Here is a 16,017-nt window from a genome sequence, read left to right on the forward strand (position 1 = left end):
GGGCTGAAAAATGGTTTTATCCTGTTCTTTTGTGGGTTGTGCAGTTCCAGAATTCATTTTGAGGTGTTAGTTAAAGTTGTTTGGAGGGGAATTTGGTAGGTGAGTCCCTGCCTTTTCTCTGCCATCATGGCTCCAATCTAGAGACTGTTCAGTGATTTATAATGAATCTTGTGGTAAGAATGGGGAGTACTTTGGAGGAAGGTAAGTGTTGAGAAGTGTATGGTGGGGCACTAGGTATTTGTCACCAATGCAACCTAAAGGTTGTTATTAAAGGTTCTTTTTAATCTGATCTCAATCTACCTTTCTAGCCTTATCCTCTTCTATATCACTATTATGCTCTAGCCATATCAGATCATCTCAACATTTCTTGAGTGTATCTCAAGGATTTTCCTGATTGATCATCATTGTTCTTGCTGTTTACTCTGAAATTCCTTCCTTTGTCCATTCTCCTCCTTTGAGGCCCACCTGGCTCAAGTGCCATTTCTTTTTGTAAAGCCCTCCTTGAAATCCAACTTTATGATTTCTCCCTCCTCTTAATACCCATAACACTTCATATTTCTCATAGTGTTTCTCATTTTTTGCCTTTTTTTATGGTTATGGCTATGTGCTTGCCATATACAAAATTATAAGCTCACTGAGGGAAGGGACAGCATTTTATTCTTCTTTATATCTCTTACATTATCTAGCACAGAACAGTGTGGTTATCTTACTGAGTTTTTAAATGAATGAATGGCTTTTGTCTTCATAAATTAAGATTTAAGAGATGAGGGAAAGCCTCTTTTAATATTTGATCAGCTTCATCTGCATATGAAAGGTCCATGAATATCACTGAGTTGGTAGCTGAGACTAAGTCAGCCCATCAGTCAATAAACATTTGTTAAGCACCTACTATTTTCTAGGCTTTGTGCTAAGCACTGGGGATACAAAAAGGGGCAAAAGATATCCCCTGCATTCAAGGAACCTTCACCATCTAATGAAGGAAACAATGTCTTTTTCTTGTGCTTGGCTTTGTCTCTGTGTGTTTATCTCTCTGCCTTCTCATCTAAGTGAGAGACAAGAAGAAACTTAGACATTGAACTGTGGGGAACCTTGAATCCCAAAGCTTTTGGGTAATTATTAGGTGATTAATCATTACCGAGTTTATAGGATAGCCTCCAGAGACTAAAATTTGGGAAATATATGGGATGCCTTCTAAAATCTAGACTAGAAAGAGTCTAAAGAAAAGATAAGGCCTAAGGGCATTAGCCAGAATAACCTTGCTCTCTGTTCTAAAGATCTTGACACTTGGGGCTGAGAATTTCCTGCAGTGGAGATGAGATCCTTCTGTGGCCATGACGAAGTGATAAGACCTAGACCCCCAAAAGAAAAGACTATGTCTTGCAGCCCAGTCCCCAAAATTTCCCATAAGTTTAGTTTACTTGACATTCTTTTCACTGTCTCACTTGGCCCACCCTAGACTATTTGTTTATACCGACCTCTCCTTAATCCCACCTAGATCACCTATTTAGCCTACTAGATATTCCTTTCATGGTTGCACCTGGCCCACCCCAGAATACTTTACCACTCCTTAATCCCACCCAGTTCCTTTCATTGTCCTTTTGTATATAAGCATCATTCTCATCCCCATTAAGTTGCAGGTTCACCAGGAACCCTGCCCACTTCTAGTGGTGTTACAATAAACTTTGCTACTTGACTAGAAGATGGTTTGAGTGCATGAATTCATTCAAGGTGGACGCTGCCCTGTACCATGAAATTTTGGGGTTCCCAGTAATCCCAAACTGCATCATCCAACCCTCTGAGGAAACACGGCCTTTTGTTGGTTCCCTTGCAAACATTTCTCCCTTTTCCTAAAAGAGTTGGAGTTTAGGATTTAAGCTAAGGAAATATGTCATCACCTGTTTTTCCCTGAGAAAATAGCTAAGGATTTCCAAGGAGTTAGACATAGTCAGGATTACAGCGGAGCAGCATGCATCAGAACAATGTCTGGAGACCAGTGTAACAAAACTTGGGCGGCCTCAGGCTGAGCAGTTTTTAGCAGAGACTGTAAAAATGGTTCTACAAGGGGATTACTTTGTTCATACTCAGCTGTAAAAGAGTATAAGGGATAATGCTGGGAATCATTTTGGGTATCATTTCTTCTATTCCTGCTTTATTCTCTAACTGGAACTTGAAATTATGGGCAACTCAAAGGCCTGGAAACTTACTGCTGGTCACATATGTAATATAGATAAGAAATTGGACAAGATGTTGTTTGTCTTTCATTTTTGAAGAGGACCAATGACATTACAGGTAATGTCTTGACTTGGATTTAAGTGAGGCAGAGTTGCACAAAGCCATCTGCTTTACTCTCTCTTCCAGAGTCATTGAAGTCCAGTGGCAGGACAAAAGTCAAGATAACTGGCAATGGCCTGGGATGCAGTGAATGACCCTGGCATGTGGGACAGCCAGTGCAAAGGTAGAGAAATGGGAGATGAAATATGTTATGTGAGGAAAGGGGCAATAAGTGGCACAGGAGATAGAGCACTGGGTGTGGAATCAGGAAGACTCAACTTCCTGAGTTCAAACCTGGCCTCAGACATTTACTAGCAGTGTGACCTTGGGCAAGTCACTTAACCCTGTTTACCTCAGTTTCCTCATCTGTAAAATGACCTGGAGAAAGAAATGGCAAACTACTTCAGTATTTTTGCCAAGAAAACCTCAAATGGAGTCACGAAGGGACATGACTGAATTACCACAAAAACACGTTCCAGGTGCTGTGCTAAGTACTGGGTATACAAATAAGAAAGACAAGTAGCTTACAATCTAATGGGGGTGGTGAAGGAAAGACAACCTCTAAAAGGAAAGTTAGCTCCAAAGTCCATATCCCTGCCCTTTATAAAGGAAAACTTTGGGAGGAGTTTAGTGCTCCACTTTCTAGCCCTCCAGTCAGAGGGGAGAGGAGGCTGAAGGAGTTGGTAAGGTATTGAGTATCTAAAGCTGAATTATAAGCATGATGAAGAAATATGTCAGATAGCTGCAAACACCAGCAGGCTGGGGACAGAAGCTGTCTACTCTTTTCAATGGTACTTTGAGTCATCAGATCTTTTGGTTCATTAGTCAACTGGGAGCCTCTCAATAATGAGTCATACGTTCTCGAAAGCTTTTCACCTCTACTCCCCAGTTCCCACAGAGCATAAAGGAGGTAGACAGAGAATAAATTTCATTGCTTTGTACAATTCATATTACATATGGATAATGGGTATTGGTAACTTTAAAAGTAGCTGAATATTATATGTGTGCACCTACAGGAGTTGGAAGAAAAAGAAAGGAAACCCCATGCCCCCAAAAAGCTATTTACCAAGTCTGCTAAGATATATTCTGTACTCATTAAAGAATGTATAAAATGTATGTGTAAGAACACAGCCTAAAGTCGAATTTTTTTTGGGAGGAAGTATGTTAAACTTGCCTTAGACTGATGAGAAAATAAAGGAAATTGTAGCAGGAGTGCTTATATCCTATAGAAAGAGCTCTAAGCTGGAGACAATGGTCTTAAAAAGATTCTTTTTGGAAGGGAAAGTTGAGATGAAGGGCGCAATCAGGCCTTGTCAGACTCTGGATGAGAAGAAAAGTAAAAATACTTTAAAACAAATCCTCTTCTTTGCCTAATCTCCACAGTGACTACCAAATCTGACACTAACACCAACCCAAACCCCATCAAATCATAATCTGTGCCTTTTTGCCTTTAAATAATTAGGGGAAGATCCATTTTGACTAGAGGCTGTTTAAAAGCTGGTGCCTCTTTGTGCTTCTGCTGACCTGGTGGACTATTAGCCTACCTGCCAAGCCCTGGGGACAAGATTCACCCGTGAAGATGGAGCTGGCAATATTTTTAACTATTTCTACTAAAAGTTAAGGTTACTGCTGAAAGCATTTGCCAAGATACCTCTCTTCTAGCTTCCTAAATCCTTCAGTCGCCTCTTTATCTGTTTAGTTCTGCAGAGGCAGCCCTTGGAGGAGAGGAGACCGGCGGGCTCCGCAGCTGTAGTGGTTTCCCGACGGGTTGGAAGTGTCCCGGCTGCGCCTCCACCGGGAAGAAGGGAGGGTGACTGGAGCGTGCAGGGCGGGGGCGTGGAAGCGGAGGGGGGGGAGCGGAGAGGAGGAAGAGACATGTTTTCAGCTGGCGATGCAGTGGGCAGAATTGGAGGGAGCCTAGGTCACCCAAGCAGCAGCGGTTGCCCTTGTCATAGCCTTCCCCCTTCTTCCCCTTTACCGGAAAGCAAGCCGTGCCAAGATCGCCGAGGGAGAGAGAGAGATTTTTAAGGTTGGCCGTTATACCGTACAAGGCCTGGGGCTAGAAAGAAGGACGTAGATGGAGGAGGCGGTGGGTGGGCCAAGCAGATATTAATAGCTCTATGACCTGGTGGCAGCTGCTACCGCTGCTGCAGCAGCAGTAAAATCCTCCAGAGCCTCCTCTCTTGTCTTCTGGCTAGCAAGGTAGACCACCCATCCCCTGGAAGAATTGCGATTTGTTTATTTTTAGTTTTTCAGTCTCTTTCTCTCTGTTTCTGTCTCTTTGTCTCTTACACACACACACACACACACACACACACTCACACACTCTCTCTCTCTCTCTGTCTCTTACGCGCGCGCGCGCGCGCGCACACACACACACACACACACACACACACACACACACACACACACAACCGGAATTGGGTAAGTACAGTCTCCCCTGCCCCCTCCTGTCCAGTCTTATCATAAGGCAAGCTGGGCTAGCTTCTTATATTCAACTGTTGTCAAACTGCAGTGTGATTTGTCTGTGTCTCTCTGTCTCTCAGTCTTTCTCTTTCTCCTTCTGGTGAATGTGGATGTAACTGCATAACCTTAATCAACAAATTCAGATTCTTTTTCTTCACAGTTCTGTAGTGTGATGAATCAAGGTAGGGTCTCCGAAAACCTTTTGGTATGTATTTGGTAGAGGAGCTTACACCCATATATGGGCTGTTGCCTCTACTTACGAAAACTTAGTGTGTTTGAAAGACCTTGAGCTTTGCTGAAAAATTGAGCCAAGCAAAGAAAAACAAACAAACAAACAAACAACTTGAGCTAAGCAAAGAGCTCTTCATTTCTTGTTAATTAAAATTAGCAGATTCACATATGTCTCTTGACAATCCTTCTTAATTTTCTTCTGGTATGTAAACCTGAAACTTAAGGGGCTCCTTAACTTCATTGTGATTCATCTAAAACCATTTTTATATCTATTTTTAAAAAAACACAATGAGCTTAGCTTGTGCAATTGTATTTTAATGACTGTGCAAAATAACTTCAGGGTCTGTCTGTATTTAGGTTTGAAAACACATAAATATTAAGATTATTTAATAGGCATCTTTGTTAGTTAAAAATACCAACGAAAAGTGAATCTCATTGTGTTATCCCAAGCCTGGAAAGGACTATGGAAGCTATAAGATGTTTTAGGAAGTTCTTTTTGTAACAAATCCTGTCAATGCCATTTTTTAATATAAATAATCAGTTTTTCTGGGAACTAATTTTTATTCTCAAATACTGACTTTTTGTCACAGTGATATTTATTTCATTTTAACTTCTTCCCCTTTATTTAATAGCATCTAATTATAAAGTTTGATGTTTTAGCTCTAATGGCTGTTTTTTCACAATATGGAACATCACTGATTTTAGCAAAACTAAAATTTTGAGTAACCCTGAGCACAGTGGAAGATCCATGGTGTTCATAAACAGGCTGCAGCAGGTTAACAATGCTGACTTGCACCTGAAAAGTACCGTAAAAGACAAAGGATAAGTATGACTGGAAAATGGCTTGACCTGGACATTCATTAATGTCAGCCGGCATGGTTCATTGGTATCATAAAGATATTAAAAGAACCAGAAGAAAACCTCCAGAACATTGAGTGAATCTTTTTTGGAGGATTTATAGAAAGATTTGGATAAGAATCCCAGAGGATAAGTATGCAATGGGGAATTTCAATTTACATCCTTGGAAAGAGTTTCCATAGCTCCATCAATTAATAGGGGTGAAATCACAGCTCCATCAATTTATAAAGACATTTCTGCACAGCCAGTCTATATAATCAGAAACTAAGATTTGTTTGCTTCACTTTAAATTGTCAGTTTTCTAAAGTTTTTAATGTCAGATAAAAGCTAGTTTCAGGAAACCTTGTTTTACTCTTACACTGTCATTTTCTTTGGCAATCTTAGTATATATTTGATAAATGAGAAAACTGAGATTAAAAAAAGATTAACCTACTTTTCATTGGTCACATAGCTAGTGAATCTCATTTGAATTTGAAACCAGATCTTTCTGTGTTCAATACTATCTGCTTCTATAAAGTTTCTTGATAGCATTTAAAAAAATCACTCAGGGAAAGCTGTAAACACTTTTAAAATGATGTCTATTTCCCTGTTTCAGGCCCTATGAAAGTATTCATAAATATTTTTATATAACTACAAAAGATTTATTAATAATGCTGTTTGGAGGACCTTCAGTACTGGTTTGTTTTGTGGTCTTGTAAAGACAGTGTAAACAAAGAAAACAACATTTAGGCTGTGAATCAATGATCAGGGAAATACTAAAGATAGGAATCACAGATATCATTCTGTAAATGATATAGAATTGTAGTATTTGTTGAAAACTGCTTATATTTGCCTTTCATTGATTAATTTTAAAGGCTGTGCAGCTTTTCAAAGTAGGCTAAAACTAAGGTAGAATTCTGTTGTGCCATTATTTAATCTTTGTTAAAACTCAGTATTTAAGAATGCTAGACGGAACATAGACAATCATGTCTGTTTCCTCAACAGTAGGATGAGAATGATATGCTTAAACCAACCTTCATCATCAACCTATCTTAAACAAAATATTTTCTTTTCTTTCTTCTGCATTCTACTCCTGTTTCAAAATCTATTTCCACACCAAAACTGGTTGCCTGAGTATCATATAGTTTGCTTCATGTCTTTTGTATCCTGGCACCTTCATGTAGGTGCTTTCCCTGATTCTTCTCCCAGATACCTCGAAGGATTTGCCATTAACTTGTCATAGCATCATAGAGATATACCTGGAATGTAACTTATAGATCATCCCTCTTATTTTGCATCTGTAGAATTTGAGGCCCAGAGGTGTTATGTGATGAGCCTCAAATCATAGAATACAGTACAGAATACACAATATAGGTATAGTACAGAATATAGGTATAGATACAGAGTATAGGTATATAACCCAGGTGTTCTGGCTCTGCCTTTCTCTCTTTACCTCTTGCTTTTCATCAGAACTTTTATCCATCCTTTCTCATTTTCCTCAAAGAATACATTTATTCCAATGGAAACAAAGGCCTTCTTTTTGAGATGATAAGAAGACCTGGTTTAGATTCTACCTCTAAAGCATATTGCTTGTGTCAGTGACCTTTGGAGAGTCACTGAAAAGTAAGGGGTTGGATTTAACTGTCTCTGATGCCCTTTCCAGCCCTAGATTGATAATCCTATCTATGCATATATTCCTATTTGAATGTGATTTTCACTGTGTCACACTCTTTAATGGTGAAAATTTCACGCAGTAGCAGTGAGTGATCTTAAGGGATAAGGGATCTTAGAGCATGAAATCACACTGTGGTTTGATTTTGCTCATCCTTTAGTTGGCATTTGAGGATTTTTATATATATATATATATATATATATATTTTTTTTTGTTTTGTTTTAAAATACACTAAGAAGCAAGATACCATATAAATACAAGGTTATATCTTTCTAAGACTAGGAATAATTTGAAGGTCTGTTTTCATAGTATACCAATAGCAATAATTTTAAGTAGTATTGTATAAGATTTTCCAGTTTAAGGACTTTTGTTTGCCAAATTAGAGACCATCAAAAATATGACAGTATGCTTCACAAAATGTATGACACCAATAGAAAACTAGTGAAAGTCTCTTCAGGGAAAAATGCATAAGGTACTAAAAATGCTTAACTGTATCCATTATATCATACATTTGGTCATAAAAACTTTCAAATCATTAATGTTCTAATGTAATATATGAAGCACAGATATGAAGAGAATCATAGAAAAGTTGGAGTGATATCTTCTACATTCTCTAGAATAGAGCTATGTACACAGAAAGTTCTTAGAAAATGTTTTTGGTTATGTTTAGTTATGCTCTATGAAGACTAAAGACAATGTTAGCAAAGTAATGAATTATGGTCCTTTTTGCCCTTCTTATAATAACAACATGTAATACTATATGAAAGGCAACATGGCATAATGGATTGAGAGCTAGCTTCAATGCCAGGAAAATCTGGGTTCAAGGCCTTGCCTACAATACATATTGCTTCTGTGACTCTGGGCAAATCAATTAATTATTTCAATACTCTAGGAAACTCTCTAAGACTAAGTTGCAGAGAAAACTGAGTTAGTAAAATGAGTTTTCTTACCTAGGGATGAATGATATCATAGGTCCAGTCTCTAACACTACATATTTTGTTTAGTCCTTTATAGTTAAAAAATTTTACATACATTATCTCAGCAAATCCTTAAAAACAAAACAAAACAAAACCTTAAATGCCACAAAATGGTTTTCAGAAAGAGCATTATGCATGTGTGGAGAGTATGAGATTTGGACAACATAGGGTTCAGATTCAGATTCTGCTTCTTATTACTTACGTGACCTTGGGTAAATCTATAACATGAAAGGGTTTGTTCAGGTGGTTTTCCTTCCAGCTTTGATTCTTAAGTGAAATATTGCTTTCCTGCTGAGAAATGGGAAGTGTACAAAAGCAGTCCTGGCACATTTTCACGTATTGACAGACCTTAATGACTTTAATAAAGGAAGGGAATTGTATTTTAGCAAAACAGATTATTTTGCTGTCGTTCAGTTGTTTCAGTCACGTCTGACTCTTTGTGACCCTATTTGGGGTTTTGTTGGCAAAGATATTAAAGTGGTTTGCCATTTCCTTTTCCAGATCATTTTATAGATGAGGAAACTGAGGCAAACAGGGTTAAGTGACTTGTCCAGGATCACACAGCTAGTAAGTGTCTGAGGCTGGATTTGAATTCCAGTCTTCCCAACTTTCAGGCTTGGTGTTCTACTTGCTATACCACCTAGCTGCCCCAAGCAGGTTATTAGATCAACAATAGAAATAGACTCGTAACCAAAATGAATGAACTTATAATTTCATTATTGCTTGAAATATGACATAATACATGCCTTGTAGAGTCTTATTCTGTAGTATTTCACTACACTGGAAGTAAGTTATTAAAACCTACAAAATTGGAAAATACACTAGCAAAAAACTGAAACTGAATGATACTCATTTATATTGCATTTCAAGGCTTGCAAAGTTCTTTATATACATTATCTCATGTGATGCTTACAACAACCTTGTGATGCTTACAACAACCTTGTAAAGTGTACTACATCTATTACACACTTTTATACATGAGGAAACTGAGACTCAGAGGAGGTAAATGACTTACCCAAAGATATTCAGTATTTGACAGGGCCAGTGTTCAAACTCAGGTTCTCTGACTCCAAATCCAGGACTCTTTCCTTTGCATGACATCCTAATGACTGTATGTGGAAAAACCATCATGGATGTAGTTGAGATACTGATAGTGGCGACTCAAGAATTATTCCATTGGCCAAGAATGAACATGAAACACCATTGAGATTATTGTAATTCTAACAGGCTGAATATTGTTACCCAATAAACACAGAATTATTATCATTGATATATTTTAAGGAGACAAATATTAATCTTATTGCTTAATTTGATACTGTACTGGGGGAAAAGAGGAGGAGGAAAGAGAGACCAGAAAACAAGATCATATGCAGGCAACTTTGTGAGCACGTGATCATAGCTCTCTTTGACCCTGAGTAGTAGTGAGTAGGAGAAGCAAGTGAAAGTATCACCATAAACTCTTCTCACTGGCACTAGTTATATGATAAAAACTTTTCCAAAAGACAAGAATATCACTAACACATGAAGGAAACAGGTCAATACTTAGACTTTGGCATATCTGTGAAATATTTTTTGAAAATCAGATTATTTGGGGCTTGGTATAGCGTCTTGTCAGATTTACTAGTTCTTTTCTGACTGAGCAGAATAGCCAAACATGGTTCCTGGGTTCTCATGGTGGGTGATATCTTCCTGACTAACATAATTTTTTACCCTTGTTTGTTCCACCTTGTATGTTTTTATGAAGTTCTTAGCAAGGTATTATATGTTAATAATCAACTTGGAGAGGAATACCAAAGCCCTTTGTAAATTAACATAAGTCAATTTATACTTAAATTGTGAAGATAGACACCCTTATTGAGGTTTTGTTCCATTAGGCACATGTTGAGTAATTCCTTACTAGAAAATAATGTTACAAAGGCCAGGTTATCTTTTGCTTACCTGATTCCACATGTTATACAGATATTAAATTTGGGATATAAACTTCTTTTCCCCCTAAGTCATCAGTGACATGTAATAGTGATAGTAGCTAATATTTATATAGTGTTTAAAGGCTTGCAAAGCACTTTACATATATCAAACACTTTACATATATCCATTATCTCGTTTGATCCTGAAAACAACCCTGTGAGGTAGGTACCATAAGCCCCATTTTATAAATGAGAAAATTGAGACTCAGAGAGGTTAAGGGTCTTGTCCAGGATCATAGAGCTAGTATATATCTGAGGTAGGATTTAAACTCTGGTTTTAACAACTCCAAATCTGGTATTCTACCAACTATGCCACTTAAGTCAAAGACAAAGTCACAAATGAGGTCCTGCAGGAATATTGTAATACTCCTCCTAAACCACAGTCATGGAGAGTCAGTGTGCTATACTGGAAAGAGGACCTAGAAATAGAAGTCTTAGGTTTGAGTCTGAGCTTTGCCACTTATTTTACTCTGAGCAAGTCAGTCAAGCTTTTGGTCATCAGTTTCCTCATGGTTAAAATACTTGTAACACCTATCTCAGAAGATCAGGTGACATAATATACTGACAGCACTTTGTAATTACAAAATATTGTTTAAATGCAGGAAGGAACGGCTTGAACAATGAGCCAGAATGAAGTGATTTCAAGCAAGTCACTGGAATAATCACTTCTTGAAACTAGAAAGCAATAACAGCATTACACAAATTTTCATGGATAGTCTCATTAAATTTAATTAAAACTTTTATGTCTTTCATGTAACAAAAAAGTAAATTATAGAATAACCAGATCCATCTAGCAACCATAGCTATTGACCAAAGGATGTAGGCTTGCAGCTAGCCAGGCAGTAGGACTGGGAGTAAGGGTAGGCAACAATTTAGGGAACAAGAAAAGAAGGAGGATATTTTTAATATTTTTAATATTTTTTTTATAAATGTGTAATTTAAAATTCTAGACAACCTCATTCTACCTTGCATATAGGCAAAACTATAACTAGGACAGAGCAACTATGACATGTTTTGCTCAGGGTACAACAATTTAACACTTGTAATCTTTCACTGCTCAACTGAATTTGTCTTAATAATTTTTTAACATCTTGAATTACAAAATTGATTTCAAGACTTATTTTATGCTACTTGACCCCCAAATGACTATTTATAACTGAATATAGGGACTTTTTTGGGATCAGTCAAATTTCATGTAAGAGAGTGAAGGCTCGAAGCTTCTGGAGAGTAGCATGTAGAAAAGAACGTCTTAGAATGTAGGAATGAAGAGTAACACAGGTGTGTTTTCAATTTTAGCTTATGACACATAAAAACTGTGTTCACTCTCTATGAACAAGGAGCATAAGCAGTTTTATTATTTGACCTTTAGTTCTGCTTTCATGATGAAGGAGAGGCAGGTATTAGATGAGGAGACTGAGTTCTCTTGATGTTAAGACCATAGATTAACAGCTGAAAGAAACCTCAGAGATCATCTGGTCCAACCTTCATATTAGATTTGATAGAATTTGAGATAAAATGACCTTTTGTTTTTTTGTAACCATATGTATCTTTCCTCACACAGGAAAACTACTGAACTGAGATTCTGAAGGATGGGTAAAGACTTTCGGTATTATTTCCAGCATCCATGGTCTCGATTGATTGTGGCTTATCTGGTGATCTTCTTTAACTTCTTAATATTTGCGGAGGATCCTGTCTCTCACAGTCAAACAGAGGCCAATGTTATTGTTGTTGGAAACTGTTTTTCATTTGTAACGAATAAATACCCTAGAGGAGGAGGCTGGAAGCTCTTGAAAGTGCTTCTATGGCTACTTGCAATTCTCATAGGACTAATAGCTGGCAAATTCCTATTCCATCAGCGTTTGTTTGGTAAGTACAATAATACATAAAATGAAAAAGTGCTATCTAATTTCTGGCTCCCAAAACATAGCATTGTTAAAACTAAGTGACAAATGAAGTACATTGTAATTTGTAGAGTGCATTGTCCTTATATTTTCAATTGTTCTGTACCGTTGCTACAAGGTTCTTTGGGTATTTTCTGTTTAGTGGTATAGTTTATTTAACTCTTAATTCTTTATCTTCTAAAAGTGGTTGCAGAACTAAAAATTTTTATGGTTTTGGTGGGTAATCTTATTTTTAAAGAAAAAAAGTAGTTGTTTTTCCTTTGAGGTACCATCAAGTAATTGTGTTTTGTGGGTTGTGGAAAAGTTTAAAGAGCAACAATTCTTACCAAGCCACGTTTTTGTTAAAGTAACTCACTGGTTAGCTGTCTGCCATGTTAACCAAGCATATGATTGATTCTGAGGGACCTAAAATTAGAAATTCTGCTTATTTTCCTATCCATTTTTAGGGTTTATTTAGGATTTTTGTGTTGTGCAGTCATTAGAATGAAGCAAGTTTGACAATAATCCAGTTAAAATTCAGAGAATCAAGATCATAGATTTTAGCTCGAAAAGACTAAGCCATCTGATCCTCATTTTATTTATGAGGAAACAGGCCCAGAGATATTAATTGGTATTCCCTAAGTTCACGCCATGTCACAGTCAGAATTTGAATTCAAGACTTCTATTTTCAAAGCCTTTCATAAAGAGCAAAACTAAAAACTACTTAGCATGAATTACTTTTTAAAGTAAATAGAGGATCCATTAATCTCGGGTACAACTTTCAGCCAGAATGATAAGTCTTTTGTCTTATTAATTACTGTATTCTGATGTCATTCCTATTTAATAAGTCTATTTTGTTAAAATCACATTTCAATAATCACTTCTATTTTAACTCTTCTGATGCAACTAATTCAGCCCTTGAAAATTTACTCTAGGCTTGAATCAAAATGTATTTAAGAAGTTACTTTAAAGGACTAAAGTAAGCTTCTGTTTTTTATCGTTTGTTTTACAGGTTACTGCTTTGACTTGCTTTATTCCATTTAGCTGCTGTTTCTTACTCACTTCTTATCCCTATCCCCCAAAATTTATACTGTAATTGATATGATCATATTGCACATACAATAGTAGTATTGTTTTAGCATTTATGAGAGGAAAAGAGCCAGGACCATTGTATTTTCAGTAACTGGTTTCTAACATGCTCAGAAAAAGAACTAGAAAGACAGGAACTTCTAGTCACTTCAGCAGACACATATAGCTCATCTCAGGCTTCTCCTTCAAGTCATACTTTTCTGCTCCTCACTTGAGGATGTGGGAGAAAAGGAGAGAGGTCTCCAAATTTCCCTTCCACTATCTTATTGAGCTCTGGTTTACAAGTCAAAGGGAGGGAAATTGAGAAAAATAAAATGGGGAAGGGGTTAGAAATATTTCACAGCTTGCGTAGAGGAGGGGGTTGCTCTTTTGTTCTCATGATCTTGGATGCAGCTTCAGTAACTGAGTTACTTAGTTATAGAGAAGTCCCTTGTGTTCTGTCAGCAAGTTGCCATAATGCAAGACTATGGCTATGACAAAAGTCTGTGCCTTTTAAGTTGATTTGGGGCTTCCCTAGTCAATACCCCTTATATAATTGAAAAAAAATTTTCACCCTACACATTTATTACAATGACCAGTTGTTGCAGGATGTTATCACATACAAAGCCAATAATACAATAAAATAATTAACATTTATGTAGTGCTTACTCTGTGCCTTGCAGGCACCATGATAAGTGCTTTATAAATATTATCTCACATGGTCTTCACAATAATGTTGAGAGGGAGGTGCTCTTATAATTTTTTTTGATAATATTTTATTTGTCCCCTGTTACATAATCAAGAAAATTTTTAGCATTCATTTTTACAACATTTTGAGTTCCAGATTTTTCTCCCTCCCTTCCTCCCTCCTCTTCCCTTTTCTGAAAATGGTAGGCAGTTTGATATAGTTTATGCATGTACTATCATATAAAAATATTTCCGTATTAGTCACAGTTGTGAAAGAAGAAACAGATCAAAAGGAAAAAGAGAAAGAATAAAGTAAGTGAAAAAATATGCTTGGATCTGCAGTCAAAGTCCATCAGTTCTTTATCTGGCTGTGGATAGCATTTTCTTTCGTGAGTACTTTGTACTTGTCTTGGTTCTTTGTGTTGCTGAGAACAGCTGAGTCATTTATAGTTAATTATCGCACGGCATTGCTGATACCGTGTACAATGTTTTATTGGCTTTGCTCATTTCACTTTGAATCAGTTCATACAAGTCTTTCAAGGTTTTTTTGAAATCTACCTGTTCATTATTTCTTATTGCACAATAGTATTCCATTACATTCATATATCACAACTTGTTCAGCCATTCCCTTTTGATGGGCATTCCCTCAATTTCTAATATTTTGCTATCCTGAAAAGGGCTACTATGAATATTTTTGCACATGTAGACCCTTTCCCACCTTTTTAATGATCTCTTTGGGATACAGACCTAGTAGTGGTATTGCTGAATCAAAGGTTGGTTGCCCTTTGGGCATAGTTTCAAATTGCTCTCCAGAATGGCTGGGTCAATTCACAACTCCACTAACAGTACACCACTATCCCGTTTTTCCCACATCCCCTCCAACATTTATCATTTTCCTTTTTAGTCATATAAGCCAATCTGATAGGTGTGAGGTGTACCTTAGAGTTGTTTTAATTTGTATTTCTCTAATCAAAAGTGATTTAGGGCACTTCTTTATATGTTTATAGATAACTTTGATTTCTTCCTCTGGAAACTGCCTATTCATATCCTTTGACCATTTATTAATTGGGGAATGACTTACGTTCTTATAAATTTGACTCAGTTCTCTATATATTTGAGAAATGAGGTCTTTATCAGAGACATTTGCTGTAAAGATTGTTTCCCAGCTTTCTGCTTTCCTTCTAATCTTGGTTGTATTGATTTTGTTTGTACAAAAACTTTTTAATTTAATATAATAAAAATGATCTATTTTACATTACATTTTGCAATGCTCTCTATCTCTTGTTTGGTCATGAATTCTTACCCTCGCTAAACATCTGAAAAGTAGACTATTGCTTGCCCTTCTAATTTCCTTATGGTGTCACCCTTTATGTCTAAATCCATTTTGACCCTTATGTAGGTACATGGTGTTAGAAGTTTGTATATATCTAGTTTGTGTCCTATTGTTTTCCAGTTTTCCCAGCAGCTTTTTTTTTTTAATCAAATAGTGAGTTCTTATCTTAAAAGCTGGGGTCTCTAGGTTTATCAAACACTAGGTTACTATGTCCATTGACTTCTTCGTCTTGTGTACCTATTAATCCACTCTGTTATCCACTTCCATTGTATGGGAGAGTTCATCCCATTCACATTCACAGTTATGATTACCACCTGTATATTTCCCTCTATCCTATTCTTCCTCCTATTTGTCCTCTCTCTCCTTTCACTCTTTCCCTCCTCACCAGTGTTTTGCTTCTACTACCTCTGCTGATCTGCTCTCCTTTCTGTCAGCCCCTCCCCCCTTTACTTAATCTCCTCCCCTCCTATTTCCTTGTTGGGTAAAATAGATTTCTATATACAACTGACTGTGCATGTTATTCCATTTTTGAGCCAATACTGATGAGAGTAAGGTTCAAGTGATGCTCATCGCCCACCCTCCTATATTCCCCGCCACTACAATAGGTTTTTCATTCCTCTTCATGTGA

At 37.0% G+C, this 16,017-nt stretch overlaps 1 protein-coding gene across 1 annotated transcript in view; it reads left to right on the plus strand.

Moving 5' to 3' along the window:
* Positions 1-4,143: 4,143 nt before the first annotated feature.
* The window catches only part of TMEM117 (transmembrane protein 117), a 179,763-nt gene continuing 167,889 nt past the window's right edge, over positions 4,144-16,017 (plus strand). Inside the window, exons 1-2 of the mRNA XM_027858974.1 lie at positions 4,144-4,300; positions 11,983-12,287. Coding sequence (XP_027714775.1) covers positions 12,011-12,287 — 277 coding nt within the window. The 5' untranslated portion in view covers positions 4,144-4,300; positions 11,983-12,010. The remainder of the gene's footprint in view (positions 4,301-11,982; positions 12,288-16,017) is intronic.

This window comes from Vombatus ursinus, unplaced genomic scaffold, assembly GCF_900497805.2.
Source record: "Vombatus ursinus unplaced genomic scaffold, bare-nosed wombat genome assembly UNPS02013950.1, whole genome shotgun sequence".
In the NCBI taxonomy this organism is placed as follows: domain Eukaryota; kingdom Metazoa; phylum Chordata; class Mammalia; order Diprotodontia; family Vombatidae; genus Vombatus; species Vombatus ursinus.